At 30.2% G+C, this 17,990-nt stretch overlaps 1 protein-coding gene across 1 annotated transcript; it reads right to left on the reverse strand.

Moving 5' to 3' along the window:
• LOC18610086 (septum-promoting GTP-binding protein 1) lies at window positions 1,044-3,310 on the reverse strand. The gene is made up of 6 exons (XM_007045557.2): window positions 2,813-3,310; window positions 2,597-2,720; window positions 2,397-2,493; window positions 2,227-2,266; window positions 1,983-2,066; window positions 1,044-1,455 (listed from the first exon to the last, which is right to left on the reverse strand). Exons 1-6 carry the CDS (start codon window positions 3,164-3,166, stop codon window positions 1,291-1,293), a joined length of 864 nt encoding a protein of 287 aa, XP_007045619.2. The 5' UTR covers window positions 3,167-3,310; the 3' UTR covers window positions 1,044-1,290.

Below are 17,990 nucleotides of genomic sequence, written 5' to 3' on the forward strand. Positions count from 1 at the left end.
AAATGTTTTGAATAAAAACTTATCATATGGTTGTTGGTTTCCCCTTTTTTTTTTTGACTAATTGGGTTTCTTAGATTGTCACATTAATGTGTACCACATCAATGTTTTATTGCAACCTAAGGAAAACATAAGATAAGCTTCTGCTTGAAGCTAAATTATACACCTAAAAATTAGAAGAAGGCATTGGAGGATGGATAGGGAGGAGTTTGTAAAAGAACCATAATTTTATATATGGGTCATGATATTAGAATGTACAAGATTTGCTTTTAGATAAGGTTGGGCATGAACCCAACCATGAGGACAGCACTTTCACATATTTATCTCCCAATCGTGTATTGCATTTGTAGGTTTATGACCATGCGCAGTGTGATCATGTAGGGAAGAACAAGCAAAGAAATACGCCTATCACCATCAGCAGTGGGATCCCCTGGAGTGAGAGAGGTGAACCTCATCAAGTAATTCGACTTAAATGAATAAATTCGTTAACAATTGGCTTTTTGCCTGAATTACAGTGCCTCTGTGATATACTTCATCTTTTATAGTTTTCTTTTCTGTTGTTTGCCCTTTATTTTACTCTATTCATGTTCTCCTTTTACTTAGCTAATGATCTACTGCTTTGAATTGTTCAAATGACAGTAATAGGCCTGCCTAATTCCATCATCTCCGAACCAGTAATATGAAGTCAGTTTCATCCCATCAAAGAGATGATTGATGCACCTTTTGACTTGCGACTTCTGGCTCACCAAATTCCGTGGGCAACTATATTGCAGCAAAGCTGGACTTGCCTGTCAAATATTGACTCTAATCGTGAGAAAAATCCCAAGTGTCAGTGTAGAGTTAGATAGCAAAAGTAGTCACAGGACCATGGTAGGTGTTAAGAGTTTTTTCTAGTACATTTGACTATGATTCCAAGTTCTTTACCATGTTTAATCCTTTCCCTTCTAAGCTACCCTTCTAGTTTTTGCATGTCATTTTTATTTAGAAATGACTATGGTAAGCATGGTTAATGTGGGTACTTCCATGGAGGCAAGGTCTTTGCTCAATGAGTGAAAAGTGGCTGAGCTGAAAAGAAATATGCAAAGCTATCATGCAGCATTTCATTTTTGTTTTTTCACTTTTCCTATCATTGTTGAACAACTTAAGTGTTGTCATTGCGGGCTCTTCCCCACTGCTCAGTGAAACAACTCGAATCATCACCAGGCCGAATGAGAAACATTAACTCTGGTGACCGGTTGCCTGAGGATCAATCTCTTGGAATTAAGGCAGTCTGTCTATTTTACAACAGTAAGTTTAGAAATCAATGATGGGCTCTCCGATGGTGAGATTGCGCTCAACTGTCCAAGGCAGGTCAAAGAGTTTTGCTGTGATGAATTTGAAGATCTTGTTTACATTGATGTTGTATGTAGCACTTGAAAAGAACAGCGTCGCGCTCAGGGCCTTTGCATATGCTCTTGCCTGCCATAAATAAGAAGCAAATTTATACTGCAATGAAAAACACAATATTGAAGTTCAACTATTCAATTTTGGTTGTGCAATGTAAGCAGACAACAATCGACGGTTCTAAACAGCTTCCAACTACAAGAGGAAGGGAAAGAATCTTTCATCTGTTGGGATTGTTGAGTGGTTAAAAATGAAGATCTGAATATTGGTGACGGGTGAGAGATCACAATCTGCATAATGTGGGTGGCTCGTAGGCCTCCCTGTAATCAATTAGCCAAAGTCTATTTCTCCAGTTATGTTTCCCTGTTTGTCCCCTGATTTACTTCATTGGTCCGCCATGTTTTAACTCTCAAACATTGAATTGGTTGTCTCCAAGTCTTCCCTTTATATTTACATCTCCAAATTCATAGATCTGATCATGAAGCAATAATACAAGATACCAGGAGTGCGAATTGTTTTTAGACCAGTTTGGAGTGATACAGGGCTTTAGGGATGGCAACTAACCTATGGACAAGAAAAATTGTCTTGGACTAGCAATTTACCTGACTAGCGATTGTCCACTGCAAATCTATGGGAAGTTGAATGAAATCATCAAATTTGGTTCCGATCAAAATCGGTATTGCTGTCTGCATAATCAAAGCTTTGCATAATTAGGAGACATTTTATAGACATCTAGTCACATAAATACTTATATAATTCTTAAAATAGAAGCAGAAACCTGGAACGAAGGAATGAAAGCTACTCTGGATTTCAACAATGGTATGATAAAAGTAAAAAAGTGAATACCTGATTCCATTTCCTGGCTTGTTGATACCAGCTTATGACACTGCAACCAGAGAATAAATACTCCTTCAATTTAGAATCCTACCCAGATTACAGAGATCAAGGCAATACAACAATTCTTTTTCATTGTTAATTGAAATGGAGATATTGGACTGGATAATGTATGATCATACCTGTTTAAAGTACACCGGCTTGTTAGGTCAAACATGAACAGAATTGCTACGGAGTCTTTGCAAGCCAGGGGAATGTGATCCTTGGATTTCTGACCTCCTGCATTTTTAATTAAATGAACAAGTTGTTGGGTGTTCTATAAGCAACAAAAGTGAAAACCTGAAGAATTCTTTAAAAGCAGAGAGAAAGAAAAATGGCATACCATCAACATCCCAGATACTGTAAGATATTCTTGCTCCTCTAACAAAAAAAGTTTTATCCATCAAATTCAATCCATTCTCTTGAATGGCTTCCAGTTCATCTTTCTCATCCCCAATGTATTTCACCTTTAAGTCCATGACAAGATGCATTGATATTTCAATAGAACAAAACCAATAATACTTGAACAAGATCAAGAAGTTACGCTAATGACACTGACCAGAAAACTAGTCTTTCCAATTTGAGAATCACCCAAGAGACTGATCTTCAAGGGAACTAAATCCGAATCCTTACTATCATGGTGGTTATGGTGACACGCGGGCAGCGTCACGTCCCTCGACTCTGAAAAACTGCAGTCAACGGAGGCAGAAGACGGCGAAGGCACGGCGGTGGTGGTAGTGGTGGCGCTGGCGTTGGCTGATCGTGGTAACACTCGATACCTAATAGGCTTCCCCAGGGAACACATGAGAATTCTGTCCCAGAAGCAACGAATGCAGCGTCGCAGAGTCAAAAGGCGACGGTGGACTCTGAGTCTGAGTTTGAGTTTAACCATTTTGGGGCACATCTGGGTCATGATCTCTCACTTGATGGCCTCAAACAGATTGCTGTGTTGTCTATTTGGCCATGGAAGAAAAGCCTGGCAAACACTTGCTCTCATATTTCAAAACCTTTAGGATATTTTTGGAACATGCTCTTTCTGTTACAACTTACGAAGGGACTTGTTAGCTACGAATGTGACTACTTTAACGGGACAGTTGACCGGTATTATGGACAATAATTTTGCATATTAGTCCAAATTGCCGGCTGGGTTCTGCTTCCAGTTGCATTCACATTAGGGTTATTTTGGGAACTTCACAATTTCTTTCCTCATCCAATTCTATTGTAATCTTTCTCCCTCTTATCTTTAACCATTAATTATCTTAATCATTAACCAACAAAAACATATATGATAATGACCCTTTTAATCCAAAGGTTAATTACATCATAATCTCTTCTTATACCATACAAATAGTATAAATTTGAGCTCACAAATCATTAAAAATAATATTAAAACCGTGATTATCCTTTCCATTAGTAGAAGCAAATGCTTTGTTAGCTCTAAATTGATTAGATTAGATTTGGCCTGTTGGGTGAAGGTATTGAACTTGAGCCCATGCCTTGACTAAACAGACAGAACACGTTTTTTATATGAACAAAAAGAGAACACTTGTCCTTCAAACGTGGGGTGCAACTGCAATCCTCCCAATTTTTATGGTTACTTGTCTGCATTGAATCAATTATTTGCCCAGAAAATTTAAATTTGACGTGCCCCTCCCTTCAATAATTGAATCAAATCCATTGGTTTACGTAAGTAAACCCTAAGTAATTAGGCATAATTTTTAAAAAATTTAAATAAATTCTTAAATTTTATTATATGCTTATACTTTTATTTTAAGTTAAATAAGTTTTTATATTTTTATTTTTAATCAAGTGAAGTTGACTTAATCAAAGTGTCACTTATTATTCTATGTCATGTAACATTAGTATAACATGAAATTCACGTATATGTTAACATATTATAATAAATGATGATTTAACATGATTACATGAATTTAGCGTATTTTTCACTCTCCACATCAGTACCATGTCGATATCATATGGATATAAAATGATAATAAATATTTTGATTAATGACAATTAGTCAATTATTAATTATAAGAGTTTATTTGATCAAAAATAAAAATATAAAAACTTAATTGAACATAATAAAAAAATAAAAATTTATTTAAATTTTCTTAAATAATTCAAAGTTTTTCTTTTTTAAAAAAATATTAATTTATCTAACCAAACGGGAAAAACAAATTCCCCACATATCAAGATAGTACCCTCTATTCGTTAAAACATTATATCTACAATTTATTTTAATAATGTTGTACTGCTATTTATTTTAGTAATTGTGACATGCATTATAAGAAATTCGAATTTTTTGATGAAATTCTAAGATACTCACCTAATTAAATGTAAACCATTGATTTTTCCTTTTTTTCATATCAACTTGGATCTTAAATTACATCATAACAAAACAAAAGATATTTAATTTTGTTTGGGTAACGCATTGCATGCGACAATTAAAATTTAATATTTCAATTTAAAAAATTTTAAAATAAAAGGAACGAGAGTTATATAATAAAATAAGACTATCATTTATCATATAGTTCAAAATTACACACTTTCAAACTTGAAATCGCTTAATAAAAATCTCAAATTTTACCTACGGTATGTTTCTTAAAATCACGTAAAAACTGATTATGCAATTAGAAAAAGAAAGTATATATGGGGTGAATATGTGACAACCACTCATTCAATATTAATGATTTGTACATGGATTCGAATTAAATGTCACATGATTATGATAAGTTAGAATCTTTGTATCTTTGTAAGCAACAACATGATTAAGAAAGTTAAATATTAAATATTATTATCCAAAGCCCATGAAGAATTATCATTATTATTATAATTATAAGATCGCGTGTAAATTTTAAAAAATTATATATATATATAATAATGTAAAAAAAGCACTAAATTGGTTGTAATTACAATTTAATTTTTTCAAAAAATATAGCATAATACATATGTAAAAAAATTAATAAATAAATCAACATAAAATTAAATTAAATTCACTTTAAATGAGACATAACCTGTAGTTAGGAATTATAAATTGGTAGGGTTCAATTCCATCACCATACCATTTGAGGTCTGACACGTAATTCGATGAGTGGTGTCAGCATCTGACACGTTGATTTGGAAAATAATAAACAGCTTCCAGTTATGTTTTTTTAATGGAAACTAACGACGAAATAATTGTCCTTTGGAACTGGGTGGTCGGTCGACATGTTCGGTAATCACTGTTAAAGATATTATAAATGTGAAAATGACTCGAGTGATGGCTAATCATTCGTTAGGAAATTATTTCTTCTTAACCGACGTGGAAACCTGTTGTTCTCTCTTTCAAAAGTGACCAATTGAGAATTAATTCAAAATTAATTGATTCTGATCCAACAACAAAAGGGGATTAGGATGTCAACGGGTTAGATTTATATAAATATTCACGAGCTTTTGTTCCGATAATATAAAGTTTGAATATCTTATATTCAGATTTGAAATATATTCTTAATATGAAACTAATATCAATAAGAAAATTACTGTTATGTGCATTGGACAACCAAGATGTATTTTTGGGACTTGTCTCTAATTGAGGTCTTAGTATGTAAAGAGCTTTGATAAATAAAAAATTTGTCACATGCTATTAATAATATTGTTGTTTAAGTTCAAATTGAATATTTATTTTATTATTTTATACTATATTTTAAAATATTTAAAAAAAGTAAATTGAAATAATAATTATTTTTCTACCATGGATGTCCTTTTCCAATTTTACTTTTAATGAAAATATTATTAATTTACAAAACAAAAAAATTCCTTTAGATAGATAAACATACTGAAAATTAAAACACAAAATACGTAATATGTAAAATTTTTATTTTTTTTCTATTCCAAATTGAATGTTCACTTCTTTTAGTCCGTTCCAAAATTATGTTATTTTTTTTTTAAAAGCATCTTAAATTTTTTCAACACCGACTATGTTTACATTGTCAATGTTTCATATTAATTTCTAGTATTTTTATTTTTTAATTGATATAAAAATGTATAAAATATATTAAATACACTAAAATCAATGTTTTTAATCTCTATACAAAATATCAAATTAAATTAGATATTTAATTTAAAATGAAAAGTGAAATATTTCGTTTTCAAAGTAGATATTCAATTGAGATAAAATGAGTATTCATTGATTTCTTTAGCATATGTTGTGTTTGATGAATTTTTTAGAGGCGAAATAATTTTATATTCTAATTAAACGAGGAAAACATATCCCTAAATTATTATACATGATAAGTTCCCTATTACTCACAGGTAGAGAAGAAAAACAAAAAATACATCATCTGAACTAAAGCCTAAATTAGCTATAAAGTCGAGTAATCAACTACGCTCTCGGTAAATATGTTGTGTAAAAGTCTCCCATTGTCTCCTTATCAAGCTATGAATTGTGTTTATTAAATATGAGTTATGACAAGGATGAGGAGCATTAGAAGTAATAGCCCCAGCTACAAGTTGACTATCCACTTGTAAAATAATCTTGTGAAAGCCGAAATCCCATGCAAGATTCAAACCTCTATAAACACCCTAGAGTTCTGCTCGATATGTAGTGCAAACACCTAATCTAGTAGTAAAGCCACCACACAATTGGCCAATTGAGTCATGTAGTACACCACCAGTGGTTACTTGTCCAATAGATCTTTTGTGTGTACCATCAGAATTCAATACAATCCAATCATCCGATGGAGGAGACCAACCTATAAGAATAATTCCTCACACCTGGTCATGGATGAAGCTGTCTGTCCCCCAATGTATTTTAGAGGCATTTTGTATAGCTCGAGCAAAGCTGAATATCAAATTTATATGACCCCCTAAAGCCAATACTTTACCTTCAAAAACAAAAGCATTCCTCCATTTCCAAAAAACCAGCAGGCAACTCATACGTGGAAGATTATTAACTTGCAGCTTCTTGTTGCTTAGATTAAAACCAATCCAATCGAAGCAAGAAGGAATATTAAGTTGAGCAATCTCACCTTAAAGTAAAAGACAATTCCAAATTGATATTGTTGCAGGACTTTCACGCAATATATGTAAGACTGCCTCCCCCCATCACGACATTGTGGACAAATATCTTCATCTGACAAGTGCCTACGAACCCTCTCCTTGTTAGTTAGTAAACGTTGCTATAAACATTGTAAAAGTTATAAAATATATAAAATAAACTAAAATAAAATTTTTTAATCTTAATAAAAAAGTATCAAATTAAAATAGACTTTTGATTTAAAAGGGAAAGAGAAATATTCCATTTTCCAAGTAGATAGCCAATTCAAGATAAAATGAGTATTCATTGATTTCTTTAGCTTTTGTGTTTGATGATCTTGATCGTAGATGTCAATCTTATTTTTATGAAAATTGATTATTATACTATAATTTTAGATGCTCATATGGCTCTTTTTTATTTTTTATCATAGAAAAAATATTAATATAGTACTATTTTTAAATGTATTTGTAATTATGTTTAAACCAAAAATATTGCTTATATAATATAATGTAATGGCACTAATTTGGATTAGATAAGTAGAAACTAAGCTAAATAATTGTATTAACTGTTTAGATTTAGTGTCATGATCCTAGTGGAGAGTCATAAATCCCATATCAAAGAGATTGTAACTCTTAAGGAGAGCCATAAAGCTATTCCATTCCTAGCAAGAGCCACCACATTAAGGAAGGATGTAATGGTCCAATGGGAAGTTATGAATGTTATATTGATTATGTACTAAAATAATATTGAACATTTAAAATCTATATTATCTCTAAATTTTTATTCAAATAAAGCTAAAGATTTCATATTTAATTCTACCTGTTAAAGTTAGTAATTTTTCAATCAAATACGAAAGGAACAAGCTGGTAAATTAAAAGGATATAAATTTAAAAAATAATTAATATAATATAATATTTTGAAAATGACAGCTCTTACATCAACGTCCTTGTTACAAAAAAACCCTAACCCGACCATCCTTGATGATAGATCTAGGAAAAAAGGTAGGTTCAGGCAGCCGGATCAGGCTTCACCCATCGAGCATGAGAAGATAGTGCACAATAATCCTTCCTTTAGGAATATTCTACTAAGTTTAGACGGTGAAAGATCGAAGTCTGAGATTAACGACCAATAGGAGAACGATCTTTTGGATGATGATGAAGTGGAGCTATTGAATGGTTTAGATGTCTTGGACTTTGATGATATCCAGGTGAGCTCGATTGAAGTTATCCCATCTGTTAGGGTTTTTAAAGGTATTCAAAAGGTATTATCGAATAAGTGGGAATAGTCAATCATTGTGAGAATGCTTGGTCGTCCTTTGGCATACAAAACCCTCAATGAAAAGATCCTTGTTATATGGAAGCCAGTTGGTAGACATTCCATTGTTGATCTTGTTGACAACAAATATTTAGTAAGATTTGAAAAATGGGATGATTATCTCAAGATGTTGTTGGATGGCCCTTGGCTCGTAATGGGGCATTATTTAATTGTCCATCCATGGACATCTTCATAGACTAGCAAAACTCAAGAGCTTACAACAGTGGCTGCATGGGTGAGATTTCCTGGGATGCCTTTGCACATGTATCATAAGGCAATCCTCAGAAAAATGGTCTTGTTGATCGAAAAAATGATTAAAATAGACTACTGATAACTCTCTAATATAGAGTTATTTGGACTTAATTTTGATAGTAATTTAGCTTAGTTCTTGTAGTAATTCATAGAAATTAGTAAGTTTTATTTAAATTATTTTAAGTTAGTTATTTTAGATGAGTCAATATAATTTTAGTTAATTTTATACTTAATTTGGTGTTAATGTGATTAAGATAAGTTATTGATAATTTATTTGTGCTTTTATAGATGTTTAATGAAGGAAGAATTTTAATGGAAGGAGTAATTTTGAGGTGCAGATTTCTATTACATATGTTTCGGTATTTCGATCATAACTCTCTCTACAAAACTCCAAATGAGATGTTTCTTAGACTATTGGAGAGATAAGAGAAAAAGTTACAACTTTTATGTTTATCACTTTGTCCAGTTCTTCGTATAAGGTAGTCAAAAATCTTGTCAAAGTTGACACACTACAGCAATCCTAGAGCAATTACGATTTCTGCTAATTAATTGGTCGAGGTCATGGCTCACGTAGTCTGATGAGGAAATTCTAATTAGAATGGACTTCTTTCTTCACTCAACTTTACCTAATTTTAGATGAAGTATTGAGGGATATCATAATTTTAGGTCTGGTAATCACTAAAAGTTAATAAAATAATTTTGCTGATATATTTTAGTTTAGTTTTAGTTATTAGTTTATTAGTTTTAAGTTTAATTTTAATTGTTTAGATAAAATTATGGTGTGTTAATTTTAATAGTTAATAGTGAGAATTAATTCAATTCTTTATGGGATCGACACTCTACTCATTAGTATATTATCTTTGCAATACATATACTTGTGTAGGTAGAAAATTGAACAACAAGTTTTTGACGTCGTTGCCGAAGAATTGACTTTTAGTTCTTTCCTGTTAATATTTATACCAAGCCTTCTTTATTTTAATCCAAACTTTTCTTTTCTTTAATTTTTCAATTTGATCCAGAAATCAAAAAGACTTTTCGAAGACTTCAGAGGAAAAATAAAAAAGTTTCTACTCCAAGCAAAACAATGGTTGATCAACAAGAAGAAAATACCAAGTCTTTGAGGTATTATGCAATCTCACGAGTACTAAATCTCCACTCTAGTATCCGAATACCTCCTATTCAAGCCAACAACTTTGAAATTAAGCCATCAATCATTCAGATAATTCAAACTGCTGTTTAGTTTGGGGGTTTGCCTAATAATGATCTGAATACTCATATTGTAATTTTTTTGAAAATCTGCGATACATTTAAGGCTAATGGTGTTACTGATGATGCCATATGATTGAGGCTTTTCCTTTTTTGAGAGATAAAGCAAAGAGTTGTCTAAATTTGCTTCCTGCTGGTTCTATTAATACTTAGGATGATTTGGCTAAGAAATTCTTAGCAAAATTCTTCCCACCTGCTAAGTCAGCAAAGATGTAGAATGATATCACTTCTTTTATGCAATTTGATTCTGAATCACTATATGAGGCTTGGGAGAAATATAAGGATTTGATAAGAAGGTGTCCTCGCCATGGGTTACCTAAGTGGCTGTAAGTTCATACTTTTTATATTAGTTTGCTGAGATTTTTTAAAACTACCATTAATGTTATCGTTGGAGGTGCACTTATGAGTAAATCCATTTATGAGGCTTATGGTTTGCTTGAAGAGATAGCTTTCAATAATTATTAATGGCCATCTGAAAGATTGGGTACTAGCAAACTTGTTGGAATTCATGAATTAGATGTGATAAACACTGTTTCTACACAATTGGCTTCTCTTGCAAAAAAAATAGATAAACTAAGCGTCAATGTTGTTTAGAACTCCTTTATGACGTGCGAATTTTGTGGGGAAAGACATTCCAATGACAATTGTTCCATCTATTCTGAGTCTTGTCAATTTGTTGAAAATAGGCAAGAGAACAATCTCTATTGCAACACTTATAATCCTAGTTGAAGGAATCATCTTAATTTTTCATGGAATAACAACCACGGGTCTTCTTCAGTAGCTAAGTTAAACTTTCCTCCTGGATTTCCATCTAGTGCCCCCATGCCAGAGAAAAAGCCTTCAATGGAGGATATGTTCATGCAATTCATGACAAAGACTGATGCATTCATAACAAAGACCGATGCATTTATGACAAGGACTGATGCTTCCATTCAAAATCAAACAGCTTCAATTAGAAATCTTGAGACATAAATGGGCCAACTTGCTAGTGCTTTACATACTATACCTCATGGTACTTTATCAAGTGATACTGAACCCAACCCAAGAAGAGAAAGTAAGGAACATTGTATGGCAACCACTTTCCGCAATGGAAAAGATGAAAGTAAAGAGGTAAATAATAAAGCTTTAAATTCTAAGATTTCAATTCAATCTAATGAGAAAGAAATTGAAAAAGATCCTGAAAAAGAAATTATGGTTGAAAAATTTGTTGAAAATTTAAAAAAAATCACAATTAAAATCTACTCCCATACCTCCACCACCTTTTCCTCAACATTTTCAACAGCAAATACTTAACAAACAATTCCACAGATTTCTTGAGGTATTTAAAAAGCTGCATATTAATATTCCTTTGTTGAAGCTTTAGAACAAATGCAAGTTATCTTAAATTCTTGAAAAACATCCTAACCAAAAAGAGGAAATTGAAAGATTTTGAGACAATTACACTTACTGAGGAGTATAGTGCTATAATCCAGAATAAGCTTCCACCAAAGCTTAAAGATCTAGGGAGGTTTTTTATTCCTTGCACTATTGGTAGTTTTAAAATTTCAAAGGCTTTAGGTGATTTGGGTGCTAGTGTTTTAATAATGTCTTTGTCTATTACCAGAAAACTTGGATTTAAAGAAATACAACCAATTACAGTTACCATGCAATTAGCAGACAAAACAATCAAGCACCCAGTTAGGATTATAGAGGATGTTTTGCTAAAAGTTGGGCATTTATATATTTCGGTGGATTTTGTTGTGCTAGAGATTGAAGATGATGTTGAAATTCCTCTTATTTTGGGAAGACTATTCTTTGTTACAACTGAAGCAATTATTGATGTGAAGAATGGCAAAATAACTTTCAGAGTTGGAGAGGAGGAAGTGGTATTTAATTTGTTCAATACAACTCAGTATCCCTATATAGATAGTTGCTATAAAGTGGATTTAGTTAATGAAGGTAAAGGTAAGCTTAGTTCAATACAACAAATTTTAGGAATCTAGAGTAAAGTTGTGCCAATCTTTTTCGATAATTTCTCAATCTAATGATGATAACTAGTTGTCTTGAATTCTTAGCTTTTGGTGAATAAGGTTTTTCTTTTGGTGAATAAGGTTTTTGTTTGGATTCATGCTAAATTTTTTGATAAGCATCATTGTTAGGATGTGATTTTCACAATTTTGAGTACTATATCTTTTATTTTGAATTATTATGAATATCTAGAGAAGGTTTATTTTGATGTGAACTGTATATTATGTTATGAATTCTAGAATTTACTTGATTTTCTCTCGATGTTAAATCTTAAACAATACTTAGTTAGGGAGATGATTTAGGCCATCTTTGGACCGTTTGAACCTAAAAGGCCTACCTTGTTAGATCTTTATCCCTAATACACCTTTTTTGAGCCTAAATTCTCTTTTCTTTGTTTAACTATATAATAATTGAGCATAGCCTTAAAATTAATTTTTTAATTTTGCAACCCACATTCCTAAGCATGTATGTTATTTTAGGAAATATAGATTGAACTAAATATTGTAAAAGGTGAAAAGGTAATGTTAATGTGAAAAAAAAAAAGTTTAAAATATTAAAAATCACCTCACTACCTACAATACAAAGAAAATAAGTTTGAAGGTGTGAAATTGAGAAATTGTAATCTAAAAAAAAAGAGAGAAAAAAAATATGATGAATGCAAGAAAAGTTGAAATGTGGACGAAAAGATATAATAGGAGAAGGAAAATAGAGCTACATATATAGTTCTTTGAATAATTATGTGCTTAGAGTGATTTGAGCCAAATTATTATCTTGTATCCTACCTTGACCCTAGCCTTACATTACAAGCTTTATAAAGTCCTCTTAATCCCTAGCTTGGTGTTAATCTACATTAATGGAGAGAGAGATAAAAAGTAAACCTATGGAATTCTAATACTAACTTGAAGTTTGTGTTGGCATAAACTCATCCAGATGTCATGATATTCTTGATAAAAAATTTCACACACATGAAAATCCATTTGAGAATATGCTTGCATTGGAATTAAAACATGAATTTGAATGGGTCCTATATTTTTCCTTAGGTTAATGATTGATAGACATACTTTTAAGGAAATTATGGAGAATTATTGAGTTTGTGCACTTTATCTCTAGTAGTAGTAGTAGTAGTAGTAGTAACTATATTTATTTTAATTTTCATTAACTGAATTTGATTTTCGTAAGTTAGTTTCTTTTTTATATTTTGTTGATGACTAGCAAAATATTAAATTTAGAGGTGTGATAACTCTTTAATATAGAGCTATTTAGATTTAATTTTGATAATAATTTAGCTTAATTCTTGTAAATAATGCACAAAAATTAGTAAGTTTTATTTAAATTATTTTAGGATAGTTATTTTATATGAGTCAATCTAATTTTAGTTAATTTTATACTTAATTTGGTGTTAATGTGATTAAAATATGTTGTTACTAATTTATTTATGCTTTTGTAAGTATTTAATGAAGGAAAAATTTTAATGCAAGAAAGAGAGCAATTTTGAGGTGCAAATTTCTATTGCATATATTTTGGTATTTCGATCATAACTCTCTCTACAGAACTCCAAATGAGTTTATTCTTAGACCATTAGAAAGCTAAGAGAAAAAGCTACAACTTTCATTTTCACTTCACCCAGTTCGGCCTAGAAAGTGATCAAAAATCTTGTTTAATATGACACACTGCAATAATCTTAGAACAATTATGATTTTTATTAATTAATTAGTCGAGGTCGCGGCTCACGTAGTCTGATGAGAAAATTTTGATTAAAATTGATTTCTTTCTTCACCCAACGTGATTTAAGTTCAAAGCCCTATAAAATCAATCTGTTGGGAGACTTTTAGAGAAGAACAAAGCACCAAATTGATAGTTGAGAGTTAAGCTATAAAGTCATTGAAATTAAGAAGAATTTGAAGGATTCAAGCCACAAACTACTATGCCTCTCACGTTGCATTTCAAACCGGACTTGCCCTATTGGGCCTTTTCAATCTCAAGCCATTTTACAGTGGCTTCAATGTATGATATGCTGTGGCAAAAGAAACCAAGTTATTACAGTCAACCAAGTCGTAAATAGGAAAGTACTTGGAAGTGATTCGGACCACAAAAAATCCAGATGCTTTTAGTTCAGTGCATGCGTGAAAGAGTGCTAACAAATGCTAAATGCTTAAGGAGGCACGTGGCTGTCTCATCATCCTATCCTATATGTAATGGGGGGGGGGGGATCCTACATTTACTTCGTGATTGCCCACAAGCGTAGGAAGTTTGGGGGAAAATATTTCCTCAATCGGCTTTAGGGTGATTCCTCGACTACCCTTTAGTAAAATGGTTGCTATTTAATTTGAAAAAGCCCAAGCTCAAAGTTGATGAGATGTCGTGGCAAACTTGGTTTGGTGTTGTTTGCTTGTATATCTAGAAATGGCATAATCTAATGGTTTTTGAAGGCAGGCAAACTGCAATTAGCAGCAAGTTGAATCTTATCAAAGGTATGTCAAACATGATCTGTAATGTGACCCAATTGACAGCTAAAAGTAAGCCATATAAGAAGGAGACATTTATAGGATGGGAATGCCTTATTGCTAGATGGGTGACCTTGAATACAGATGGGGCTTGTAGGCAACTATGGGATTGGCTTCTGCTAGTATCATGAATACAGATGCTCTTAAAGAAATCATGAATTTGTTGTTTTATGACTCGTTGGGTGTTTGTCTCTCACAAATGGTAAAAAATTAATAATATTTTTTTCTTTTTTCAAAAAAAATATTATCTTTTATTATATGAAATACTTTTTGTAAAACAAAACTTTGATGCCAACGGCATAAAGTGGAATATATCTTGTAGATTGGTATGACCGCGACACTCCTCTTGGGCCTACGTACCCTTGCTGAACCGGATGGACAGTTGTCCCAAACATTTGACGCGTGGCTCTAATTTTGATGAACTAAAGTTAACAATCGTTACGCAAAAGACAAAAATTCATACTTTCCAACGTAATCCACTTTTTCAAGTGTGGTGTCATTAAAGCACCTTTTGTTACCGGGAGATATAATGACCTTTAATTAAAGGTTGTTAAACTGATGAGTTCCATTATTATTATTATTTTATTAAATTTTAAAATAAGTAATACATTAATTTGTTTTTTATAAATATCGCTTTAATGGATATTTATAAATAGTAATTACTATTTTCTTATAAGTATATAAAGTTCAATAATTATCCATTACCTATTTTAAAATTTGTAATAATTAATTTCTATTTTTCTCTTCTCATCTTAATATCTTTTTGAAATATTTTAAAAAACTTTTGAATTATTAAAAAATTTTAAATAAATTTTTACTTTTTATATTTAATCAAACTTTTATATTTTTATTTTAAATCAAATAAATATTTATCATTAACGTTTAATTAACTACAATCAGTCAAACACTTATTTTTTATACTCACTTGGAGAGTGAAATGATATATAATCATATTATTATATTATATTAATATATCACATCACTATTAATCATATCATATCAACATTATATGACATAAATAACAAGTAACATTTTTATTGAAGTGATTTGGTAACTTTTAATTATAAAAATTTATTGATTCAAAATAAAAATATAATATTTTGATTAAACATAATAAAAAATAAAAAACTTAAATAATTCATAGACTTTTTAAATATTATACCTATCTTTTACTAATTTTTACTTAAAAAAAACTCATACTCGCAGCATTATTTCAACCTAAAAGAAAATAAGAAGACAAAAAACGAAAAAATAAAGTCCTTGAATGAGATGGGCCAACATCTTTTTGGTTCCTCTGAAAAGTCCAACGAGATTCCCAACTAGGGAAACACAAAGGCCCATGAAGATTTCTTGTCCAGAAGACAAGACAAAATAATGGCCCAAAACGGTCGAAAAGGTTGAAAAAGAAACTCGAACGGTAAAATAATATAAGGATGTATATGAGTAGTTAATATTCAGGTATTCGTGAGTATTTGATCCGATAGAATAAGATTTAAAGTATTGCATAATCAGTTATGGGGTGAGTTCAGGTATCAATTTTAGTACCCAACTCGGGTTTAGGTAAGATTCGGGTATTATCTGAATATCCTAAATCCGAGCTTGATTATATTTAACTCAAGTTGCGTGTATCCGAAATCCGTATAGAACTCGATTATAGTTATATTACTTATAAAATTTTAATATTAGTTAAATTTGTAAATTAAAAAATATAAAATTAATTTATATTACTTATGATGTAAACTTAAATATATAAAATTTTTACATTAGTTAAACTTGTAAGCTAACAAATGTAAAATTAAATTTTATTACTTGAACTATTATGCAAACTTAAGTATATAAAATTTTTGTATTAGTTGAACTTGTAAACTAACAAATTTAAAATTAATTTATATTACTTGAATTATGATGCAAACTTAAATATATAAAATTTTTATATTAGTTAATCTTGTAAACTAACAAATGTGAAATTGATTTATATTACTTGAACTATCATACAAATTTAAATATATAAAATTTTTATATTAGTTGAACTTGTAAACTAATAAATGTAAAATTAATTTATATTATTTAAACTATGATGCAAACTTAATAACAATTATTGTTTTGTTAGTTTGGGAGAATGGTGAGTAAACATCGAAGTAGGCCTCATCCAGAAACTTTAGAAGTATTAATGTGTACCTGAAATTGGTTAATAAATGAAATGAAAGGTAAATAATATATTAGTTATTTTTTTCATTTTTTTATAAAAATATTTATTATATTTCAAGTTACATAATTTTTCATCATTTTAATTTGTGTAGGATTTTTAGTTTGAGCTGAACTTTGCACAATTGATATTAAGGAAGAAAAGGAATTCAAATGAAATTTATGATGTATTCATGTTGTTATATGTTTAAGGTTGAATATGATGTTTGATGCTACACTTATATTATTTTTATGTTGTATTTATATTAATTCTAAATGTGGAATAGTTTTTAAATGTTAGTTAATTATATATGAATTAAAATAAAACATTTTTTATTTAGATTTCGGATTTCGAGTTCGAGTTATTAAACGGGTATCCGAATACTAAAAATTTACTTTAAATAATCACATAATTAACGAATTCAGAAAATTAATGAGTAGTGATATTCTAATAGAATTCAGATTTCGGTTGGATTTTTTTAATTTTATTCGAGTTTTTATAGAATTTGGGTATTTTAGTATTTAAACGATTTCAAGTTCAGATACCTACAAAATAGCGGATATCCTACCCGTTTACATCTCTTAAAAAATGTTCTCCTTTTCAGTCTGCCATCTAACTCTACAAGAAATATATGAATTTAACTTATTAGCTCTATCAAACTAAAATGTAATTTTTTTATTTTATCAATTTAAAAATTTGATAATAAAATTTAGGAATTAATATTAATAAAATTAAAATATTTATATTTATATTTATCAAAAATTATTTTCGTTAATCCAATTAACTTTATTTGTTAACTTTTGTTATCAACTTATTTTTTGAGCGGATAAAATCCAAAGGAGTTACATCTTAATTAAACAAAATGATAAGTTGAATTCTAAAGGTATAATACTTAAAAAGCTTTTTAAATTATTTAGAAAATTTTAAATAAATTTTTATTTTTTATTAAATTTAATCATATCTTTATATTTTTATTTTAAATTAAATAAATTTTTATAACTAATATTTGACTAATTATTGTTAATTAAAATGTCGTTTATCATTATATGTCACGTGACACTTATATAGTATATTGACATATCATAATGAATGATAACATGATATGCTAATATAATAATGTCATTTTTTACCATCCATGTCAACATCATTAATTATAAAAACCTATTTAACATAAATTAAAGTACCAAAAATT

The sequence above is a fragment of the Theobroma cacao genome, chromosome 2 (genome assembly GCF_000208745.1).
Source record: "Theobroma cacao cultivar B97-61/B2 chromosome 2, Criollo_cocoa_genome_V2, whole genome shotgun sequence".
Taxonomy (NCBI): Eukaryota; Viridiplantae; Streptophyta; class Magnoliopsida; order Malvales; family Malvaceae; genus Theobroma; species Theobroma cacao.

What these genes read in the sequence shown, in the direction of transcription:
- LOC18610086 (XM_007045557.2), bottom strand. Translation starts at nt 3,166, where the DNA reads ATGACCCAGATGTGCCCCAAAATGGTTAAACTCAAACTCAGACTCAGA. An exon ending in CAGTATCTGGGATGTTGATG is followed by an intron (nt 2,494 to 2,596) that starts GTATGCCATTTT and finishes TTAAAAATGCAG; the next exon opens with GAGGTCAGAAATCCAAGGAT. An exon ending in AAGCCAGGAAATGGAATCAG is followed by an intron (nt 2,067 to 2,226) that starts GTATTCACTTTT and finishes TTGATTATGCAG; the next exon opens with ACAGCAATACCGATTTTGAT.